Raw genomic sequence first — 10,181 nt, 5'->3', positions numbered from 1 at the left:
CTAATGTCCTGATCGCTGTCCTATGTTATTCTGGCGCCCGATCCATCCCAACCCGCGTTAACTGAGCACAACTGGAAAGTCACCACTCACATTTTTCTTTTAAAGCCCTTTTAGTCCATTTACATCCCAACGCAAAATCGGTTGCAACTGTTTATATTCGGTCAACTGAAATAAATTTATCTATCCCAGGAATAGGAATAAAATTATACCAAATATTTGTTCGAAGCCATGGCCCACGGGTTCACTTTTTTTCTAAAAGAAATCTGAATGATATGATCATGTTGTTCTATGATCGCTAATTAGCGTGTAACTGAGGGACAAGTCTCAATTTCAATAATTTATTATTAAATGCTAAGATACTGTCTCTAAATAGATTTCACACGATAGGTTATATATTTTTAATAGTCCCTTTACATTTGTAAGCACCTGTCACCTAGCTCTGTGAGGATAATGTTTGAAACTTTTTTGTTATTGTCGAAGTGACTATTTCCTCGCTCCCCTGTCGAGTTGTAAAAGCAACGATGGATGGAAGTTAGACTTTTTTTTAGTTTTCTCAACAGCTGACCCGCTCTTACTGTCCCGGGATTCGCAGGAATATGGCTCGGAAAGTTTGAGTGTACCAGTGACTGGACAGCAAGATGCTGCAAATGCTCTTCCCACACATTCTCCCAGGCCAGTGTTATCGTCGCATCCCCGTCCGCTTCGCTCGTTCTTTTTGTTAAATAAACGCAGAGCAACTTAAGCCACACTTGTCCTCGGCTGTCTGTAATTACTTAAACTGGGGTTTGTGGAGAGGGGCGATGCTCAGAGTCAAAGATACGCATTGTATTGCGGAAAGAGCTGGGAATTCGTTATTACACATCGCTGCGCTGGGCTCAAGTATCGAACATTTTAAAAATATATAATGATACAGAAATCTACCGTGGTTTTCGTAAATACTAATCGTTACATCACCTAAATCTCGTTCATATAGATCACAGCACAACTCCAGATTCTGTATCTATAAATATAAAATAAGACAATTCAAAATATCCAGATAACTGGATATGGTTCATCTCCAATTTGTAAATGTTTTAAAATAAAGGAGAAAGCTATTGTGAGGGATTCGCACAAGCTAAAAGGACTGGGAGGTACCAGACATATTGGAGTACCGAATATCTCCACATATAGACGATGCACTAGATGCTAACTACCTACTGAAGGCGTACCCACTAATATTTGACATGACGTTCGGTGTTAGTAACTGTCATACCAACCAGTCATAAGTTTAATGCGGGTTTCAAAATGCTTTGCCCCTCCTTTTGAAACCATTGTTTGAAAACTGCCCCCCCCCCCCCCCCCCCCCCGAGAGAGCAGTATCTGCGGGACGGTGCTAACGGTTTCCTGCGCTGCTTGTTCGCGTCTCTCGCTGGTTGGTTTCTGCGCTCTCTCTCCCTTTTCCCCTGCGCCCTGATCTGAACACACGGGGTCGCACTTTGTAGAGCTTGTGCCTGTGAGGCTGTGCTGAAACATGTCAGGCCAGTCAAGCAGCTAAGTGCTGTGATGCATGCGTGCAAGAACCGAGCAGCCAATCGCCGTTTTGATTTCTTTTTAATGTCCTTTAATTTACAACAAGCATTGCACCGAGGGGGGCGAACCTGCAGGCTATATTTTACTGCCCGTACCCTGGGAAAAGTGGAGGGGGGGAGGAAGGGTTTGATAGTCTGTTAACGTAGGGGAAACAGTATCGATCCACCTGGTAACGATTTTCTCTGGAGCTAAATTATAAAGTATACTTTGAGAATGGTGCGAAGTGGTTACCACCAACTACATGTCAACAGAAGGAGATTGCGGAGTTTTGATGACCTGAGTTTAGATATTTATTTGCAAATATTTACAACTCCTTCGCAAAACGCGCTTGAATTGGACCTTTGGGTTTAAACAACTTTAGAACGCGCCCAGCACCTCTCTCGCTCTCGTATAGCAAATGCTGCACTTGGCTTCTGAACAGCGAGGCTGGAAACCATAGGGAGCTGGTCGATATTCATCTCCACGGTTAGTCTGCATTCAAACAGCGCGGCAAACCCAAAGTTTCATCAAAAACAAGGGGCTGGGTGTGATGTCTGGATTGATGGAGTGCGTGAGAGTGGAAGGCTGAGATTCTAAAAGGAGTGGAAGAAACATATCAAGGAATGAAAGGGCGAGAAAGACCGAAAGGAAGGGGCAGTGTAAAGGAAAATATCGGTGGGGAGACAGACAAAAAAAGAGAGGTTACGAAAGGCAGATAGAGTGAGAAAGCCAGAGACTGAAGGGGGCGGGGTGGGGGTGGTGGTGGGGGTGGGGGTGGGGGGTCGGATATCAGGGAGAGCGAAGAAGTTCAGAAGAGGAACAGAGATAAAGTCAAAAAGAGAGTTAACAGCGGTCAGGAAAGATAAAAGAAACAGAATAACCAGAAAGTCAACAAGACAGAGGGAGAGCGAAGTACAGGAGGGGAATATTCTGTCAAAAAAAAACAAAGCAACAGGGCATTAAAATTACTGGGGTGAGAAATCGAACGAACACTATAAGGTACGGTCAATGTATATTGGAGCATACGGTCAGTGTGCAGTGAGGGTAATGGTCAGTGTGTATTGGGTTTATAGCCAATGTGCATGTGGTCAGTGTTTATTGACAAACATGACCAGTGTGTATTGAGGGATATACAGTCAGTTTGGTTTGGAACGTGGTCAGTGTATATTAGGGTAATTGTCAGTATGTATTGGGGAATTTGTTAGTGCGGAGAAAGTGAGGACTGCAGATGCTGGAGATCAGAGTCGAGAGTGTGGTGCTGAAAACGCACAGCAGGTCAGGCAGCATCTGAGGAGCAGGGGAGTCCACGTTTCGGGCATAAGCCCTTCATCCTGATGACCTGCTGTACTTTTCCAGCACCACACTCTCGACTCGTATTTGTTTGTGCATATTGGGGTAATTGTCGGTGTGTATTTGGTGATTGTCAGTATGTATTGGGGTAATTGATAGTGTGTATTGGGGTAATTGTCAGTGTTAATTGGAGTAATTGTCAGTGTGTATTGGGGGTAATTATCCATGTGCATTGGGGTTACCATCAGTGTGCAAGGTGTCGAAAAACCAGGAGCTTTAGGAATTGAATGACACTTGGTGAAGAGTGGAACCCTTGTAAATAGGGAAAGGAAGAATCAGTGGAGAGCAGCCGTGGCCTCTGCAACTGAAGGCAGCGGCTGTGGGAGTGAAGCCGTTATAACAGTGGCTGTGGAAGGATCCGAGTGGACTGCAATGTTAGACGTGCGGGGATGAATAGAGAAAAGGCTGAATGTATATCCCTGCATCGTTCTTTGGGCTGAGGAAGACAATGTATATAACAATGTCATTGTTTTTTGGCCTATAGATTCTATGCATATGTCTCTACATATGTTTTAAGCTAATCATTTGTCTGTCTGAGGTGTGGGGTGCATCTGTATCTGTCTTTGGGCTGAGTATATGTTTCTGAATCTGTGCTCTTGCTGGTCCATGTGTGTTTTTGGAACTGTCATTGGTTGGGAAATCTGTGTATCTGTACCTATCTTTGGTGTGTGTGTGTGTGTTTCTGTGTTTGTCAATGACCTCTGTAATTTTGGGAGGCTGGGGAAGGCTGTGTAAATGTATCTGTATTTGTTTCTGCATTTGTCTTTGTGCTGTGTACATGAATCTTGCCTGATTTTCTGTGGTTGAGAAAGACTGTGTATGTGTCTGTATCCGTGTGTGAGCTAGGGAAGGCCGTGTATATAATCTCTTTACATGTCTTTGGGTTGCGAGTTGGTCTCTGCAAATGTCTTTGGGTTATGAAGATGTCTCTTGTCTGGAGGAAACTGTATATATGTCTATGTGTCCGTTTTTGGGGATAGGGAGACTGGGTATATGCCTCTGTATCTGACTTTGGAATGTGCATTGATCTGTGTATCTGTATTTAGTCTGTGTATATGCCTCTGTATCTGACTTTGGACTGTGTATTGGTCTGTGTGTGTGTCTTTAGGTAGTGCATTTGCCTGTGTATCAGAGTTTGGAATGTGAATTGGTCCCTGTATCTGTCTTTAGCCTGTGTATATGCCTCTGTGTCTGTCTTTAGGATGAGTTTTGGACTCTGGATCTGCCTTTGGACTGGGGAAGGCTGGCTTGGCAGCTCTCTGCTGCCCAGCTGATTGTCAGCTGATTGGCTCTAATTGTCAAACTCCACTTCCCTTGTTTCTATCCTATTATGCTAATTCCTTGTCGAGGAGGCGCTGATTGGCGGGGGGCGGCCAGAGCCCCGCCTCCAGGGAGTGACGTCTGCCGGGGGGGGTTATATACTCTTTTAAGAAAAAGGAGATTTGCAATCTGTGCTAAAAGCTGCCTGATCAGCAGCAGATTGGTTGTGGGTGATTTTTGTTTTTACATTATTTTTTTTTCCCTCTTGCCCCTTTTTTTGCAGAGAGGCACAGCTGAGCCGGGAGAGACAGCAACGGCAGCAGCAGCAGCACAAAACCAGCAACAGAAACGCTCCTGCTTTCCTCCACCTCGTTTGACTTCATCTGGTCCGGGAGGACAGAACTTAGAACTTGCACCGGGGGCTCGGCAGCATTGGAGAGGCCATTCCGGACAACTTGCTGGCCTCTCTCCTTGCCCCCCCACCCCCACCCCACCCCTCACCCCCCACCCCCCCCCCCTCACCAAACCCCAACCTTCAATCCTGGTGCTTTCCGAGCTTTTTTTTTTACAATTTAAAACCCTCTCCCTGACCCCCCCCCCCCCTCCTCGAGGGCTCTGTTTTTAATGCCCCCTCTTTTTGGCTGTTTTGCTTCTTCGTTTCGCTTTCCCAGCGGCGGCAGCTGAATGTCAGTCCAGCCAGTTTAACAGAGGGATCGCTACGCTGTGACAACGAAGCTCGAAGGCAAGCAGAGGGAGAGAGAAAAAAAAAGTCTTTCTCCTCCCCGCTGTGTCTCTCTCTCTCTCTCTCTCTCTCCATGCAACGCGCCGTTCAGAGAAGTTTTACTCACTGAGAACCAACCGTGCAAAGAGGCTGGGGGGGCGAGAGAGTGAAAGACCTCTGTCCGGAGAGGGACAACCGAATCGAAAGAGAGAGGGAGAGAGAGAAGAAAGCAGGACGAGGGACTTTGAGAGTGTCGGGAACATCCAGAAACAGACTGCAAAGAAAAGCAATGACTACAGAGTTGGCCATTAATGCCGAGTTGCCTACCAGCCCGCTAGCCATGGAGTATGTCAATGACTTTGATCTGATGAAATTCGATGTGAAGAAGGAGCCCCTGGGAACTGACCGCTCCGGGAGACACTGCAACCGGTTACAGCCCGCGGGCTCGGTCTCGTCCACCCCGATCAGCACGCCGTGTAGCTCGGTGCCTTCCTCCCCCAGCTTCAGCCCCACCGAGCAGAAGACCCACCTGGAAGACTTGTACTGGATGACGGCCAACTACCAACAGCTGAACCCGGAGGCGCTGAACTTCAGTCCGGAGGACGCGGTGGAAGCTCTGATCGGTAGCGCTCACGCTGTCCAGTTGCAACAGCAGCAGCAGCAGCAGCAGCAGCAGCAGGCGGCTTATGATGGCTTTCGGGGTCACCATCACCACCATCACCACCATCACCAGTACCCAGGTGTGAGCCCGGACGAGCTGGGTAACGGTGCCCACCATCCGCACCACCACCACGGGCACCATCACCACCATCACCAGCAGCAGCAACAGCAGCAGCAGCAGCAGCAACACGGATCTCCAGCGTCGGGCACCTCATCTCCCTCGCAGCAAATCCAGAGCTCCCCACATCACCCGGGCCTGCACGCCGAGGACAGGTTCTCGGACGAGCAGCTGGTCAGCATGTCGGTGCGGGAGCTGAACCGGCACCTCCGGGGTTTCTCCAAGGACGACGTGATCCGCCTGAAGCAGAAGCGCCGGACCCTGAAGAACCGCGGCTACGCGCAGTCCTGTCGCTACAAGCGGGTGCAACAGAAGCACCTGCTGGAGAACGAGAAGACCCAGCTCATCCAGCAGGTCGAGCAGCTCAAGCAAGAGGTAGCCAGGCTGATGAGGGAGCGAGACGCCTACAAACTCAAGTGCGAGAAACTCGCCAGCAATGGCTTCAGAGAGGCTGGGTCCACCAGCGACAACCCACCGTCTCCAGATTTCTTCATGTGAGTCCCCTAACGCCTGCCATCCTCCATCTATAACACCCCATCCATATGCCTGCTTGAGAATTGTTAGAGAGAGCGAGAGCGAGCGAGCGAGAGAGTTACTTATCTACAACATTGCCCATCCATGTATTGCCTGTGTTGGTTTTATATATATATAGAGAGAGAAAAAATAGAAAACCTGCATTTAAAACACACACACACACCCACACGCATACACAAATTAATCCTGCATGCTGGACATGTATGGTAATCATTTCTATTTTGTACCAGTTTGCTTTCCTCGGCATGGCGTTGTTCTTAGCTTGTGTATTTGAAAGAAGTTATCACAGAATAGTTGAACTTTTTACTGTCTGTGCAGTCCTCGGTTTTTTTAGCTGACGAATATAACAGCTTGTAAATAAATGCAGCAAGAACTGTGTCCATATGCACTGAACCATTTCAGCAGGCTGTGTTTTTTTTAATGAATCTTTTTTTCGGGGGGGGGGGGGAGGAAAGTTGTGGGCAATTTTCCGCTTAAACAGAAACCAACATTGTAACTACTACGCATCTTCTTTCTTTGTTTTGGTTACTTTATTTCCCTCGTTGTTTTGTTTGCTGCAGTTTTTGTTTTTTTTTAAAAAAGGAAACGGACAGATATGAATATATACCATACAATTAGCAACAGTCTTTCCTTGTGCCATTAACGTGTTAATTTTACCTGGCGCTCTGAACATGGGCGGTGATTGCTTCAGAATTTAGCTGATTTAAGACTATGACACTTTTTTAAAATTAGTTTTTTTTTGGATACTCCAATTGTAAACTGTTCGTCACACAGTAGGAAGCTGTATTTGTTTTATAAATGCGGTTAATTTCCTAAATCCCTGCCAATTCTGGAGACAGAAAGAGAAAGGTCAAGTTTTGGGTTCTGTATGTTGTAAATCCAATGCTTGCTAACAAATATACAGTCACTGTAGTGAGAATGTTTTAAAGTTTTTTTTTAAGAAATCTGAAATTGAAACTATTTTTTATTACTGACAGTGTACGAAGGCTCCATTAGCCAAGCTGGTCGGCTAAAGCCTTCTTTACACCAAAGTGATGCTTGATAATGTACTCTCTTTAATTCTCGATAGTATGCATTCTTTTTCTGTGTGCAAGATCAGTGTGTAAGAAGCACTGACACAGTGTGACCAAATTGAAAACTCTCTTTGTAAACCGCGCACTGCTGAGCGGATGCAAAACGGCGTCTGACCTAAGTGAGTTTTTTTTAAAAAAATGAATAAAATCTGTTAAGTTAACATGAATATAACTGGACGGCTTGAAAACATTTGTGCGTCTTTACTTTTTAAATATTGTTAAAGCATGATTATTTTTCTCCAGTCGAGAAGAGAGAAATAAAACATTGATTGTAGTGATTGAAACGACCTCATGCAGATTCATTAACTGCTCACAAAAATTGCTCCCATAAATTCTGAAGAGATCATAAGCAGACAGCTTATGGGAATGACGATGCCTTTCAATTATCTGTTCCGATCTGGAGTATGGTGGTGTTATCCAAAAAAAAAGAGATGGTTTCTGTCTTTTCTCTTTTGTTCTGTGAAGACTGTTTTTTTTTCTATTATATGCTTATTAAAGTCATTCAAATGGCATTTATTTTGACACGTGCTTCTCCGATGTCTTTTATTCTCACCTTCACTTGATCCTTTTTCTTTGTTTTGCTTATTATTGAAAAATAAATTCAAGTGTGCAAAAAAGTCAAGAGGCGCAGTCAAAGTGTATTACATAAGTTCAAATCTGTATTATTACTGTAACATACTCATGTGTGTAATCTCCACTCCTATTACCATTGTCACTCTGGGTGCCTACACCCCTACCATACCTTTGGCACTCCAGATCATTCTGACACTATGCCAAGAATTATACATTAAATCCTACAGCAATAGCAGATTTTTTTTAGTGTCACTGGAAAAATCACTGCCTTTAATCTGTAACATATTCAATCTATTTGCTGTTATAAGGCTAGTACTTATACACAACAGTTCAAATTTTGAATTTTGCTTTTTATTCGCATTGAGTGGGCACAGTTACTGGTTGAGTGTTATTTTGATGATTTTAATTGCATTCATTGCCAGTTATTGCATACTAGCTTGGGAAAGATTGGGAGGAATATTGTTTGTGGGAACTGCCAGTGCATATTAACGTCCGCTCATGCATGCATTGAATGAAACAGTGGGGCTAATTGAACAACAGTAATAAGAAAATAGAAAGAAAAGCCCCATGGTATGTTTAGCATGCTGTATTCTGTTTGAATACTGTGTGGATGGAAGTTTTCAGAGGCCGGAGTTCGTTTATGTAGGAGGTGTTTATGCCATATCAGTTGCCATTATGAATTTTAATTTTCATTATGAAATGGACGTTTCTAATGGTGGGAACAGAGAAGAGGTTACCCAGTTTGCCCTGTAGTTAGCTGAGTGCCAATAAAGCATATTGTCTTTAATCAAAGTCCCAATGCAAAAAGATAGGTGGTTAATGCACAAAATCACTGCAGTGCTTTTCCTAAAGGTCCTGCATTGCCATTCTGGTGCTTCGTTTGCAACAATTGCAAGCTTCATGTATTTGGTACGATTTCAAGGTTATGGCAAAGAGATGTGGACCTCTTTAATGTGTAATGCTGTAAATTGGATGAAATTCACATCGTAGGCAGCATTTCAGCAGGATGCATTGATCGTAGCAGAAATCTGAGAGAGGCGGTAAATAGCTGATGCTTCAGAAAGTGAGCATTTAAACCCAGGCTCTGGAAATTTGCTAAACATTAGTGATAATTTATTTTTAAAAGAATATAAGGTAAGTGTGCAGAGTATCCTTAAAATAATTTTGCATAAATATTTTGAATTATTAAATTGGATTCTAAAACTTAATGCATCAAAATAAAATGTAATAAAAACTGATAGTGAAAATTTAGCTATGAAGAAATTATTTTTTATACTGCTTTTATTGTCCAACTGGTACAAAACCACAGGGCTGCTTAAATGCATGAAAGTGAACAGAATAGAAAAGAAAAATATAAGTTGTCAGCTCATGAGATTGAATACTTTGGAGTCTTTAGACAGTGGGTGTATGAAATGTTGTGATATTTAGCAGAATGCATTAGTTCCCTCCACTTGTGTTGTTGTGAAGTAACCATTTCCAGCTGTTTTAGGCTGTGCTTTCAGCACATTGTCTGCTTGACTTGCTGTAGTGAGCTGGTTGGTTACTAGTGTTTGACACTGAGGGGTCAGGACATCTCTTCAGGAGTTGCTGGTGTCAAATTACTGATCCTAGATACATAGGATCACTCAGTGGAGATAACGTTTGGCCCTGACTTCAATATGAAGAGGCTGGCTCCTCTGGGTGCAAACATTAGGAGGTGACACTGAAAGCGGAAGGTAGAAAGTAGTTCTAAATGATGGAGTCACACTTACACTAGAACTTACATGATTTTTTAAATCCAAATCACCACAGAAATTACAAAATAGTCAATGCTTTCTTCAGGTCAAATTGTTTTAATAATAGGAACTGAAACAAAGAAAAGAAAAGCTGAAGTCAAAAATCCACCACAACAGCATAGCTGACACTGCAGTGGTTAAGGCAAAACAATGTTTTTCCATACTGGTAATCTGCCTTTAATAAAACAACACTATACACAAATAGTAAGAAAGTAAAAGCATTGTTGCACATTAAAATTTATTTGAAGAATCAATTATTTAAAACTAAGGCCTACAATAATTCTGATCATCTTGCAAGACTCTTCCTCTTAACTTGCCACATTCAAGTCAAATGCTATTTTCCAATTTTACAATGGAATACCGTCCATTTGCAAATGATTCCTTTAGATCTAAATATTGTTTTGCACTCCTTTTAGTTTTGAGTGAAAGAAAATTACATTGATGTGTCATTTTGCATATGCAAACTGCATTTTGGAAAAGAAAATCTACTGGTTACATGTAAAGAAAACCCAGTGCTTGAGCTGGTTATTATCACATTTGAAAGTAATATTTAGTAAAGGCAGTTCCCC

The 10,181-nt window shown here is 43.4% G+C and overlaps 1 protein-coding gene across 2 annotated transcripts; it reads left to right on the top strand.

Moving 5' to 3' along the window:
• The first annotated feature begins 1,879 nt into the window (after positions 1–1,879).
• On the top strand, positions 1,880–7,786 carry LOC132822982 (transcription factor MafB-like). Of its 2 annotated transcripts, none has more exons than XM_060836477.1 (2): positions 1,880–2,034; positions 4,442–7,786. In XM_060836477.1, exon 2 carries the CDS (start codon positions 5,169–5,171, stop codon positions 6,153–6,155), a length of 987 nt encoding a protein of 328 aa, XP_060692460.1. In that variant the 5' UTR covers positions 1,880–2,034; positions 4,442–5,168; the 3' UTR covers positions 6,156–7,786. The 2 variants fall into 2 exon arrangements, with proteins under 2 accessions (XP_060692460.1, XP_060692459.1); XM_060836476.1 differs by lacking the exon at positions 1,880–2,034 and adding an exon at positions 2,360–2,547.
• Positions 7,787–10,181: the final 2,395 nt, after the last annotated feature.

This window comes from Hemiscyllium ocellatum, chromosome 15 (assembly GCF_020745735.1).
Source record: "Hemiscyllium ocellatum isolate sHemOce1 chromosome 15, sHemOce1.pat.X.cur, whole genome shotgun sequence".
NCBI classification, from domain to species: domain Eukaryota; kingdom Metazoa; phylum Chordata; class Chondrichthyes; order Orectolobiformes; family Hemiscylliidae; genus Hemiscyllium; species Hemiscyllium ocellatum.
Note: the sequence above shows the minus strand (reverse complement) of the source record. Positions and strands in the feature narration are given on the sequence as shown.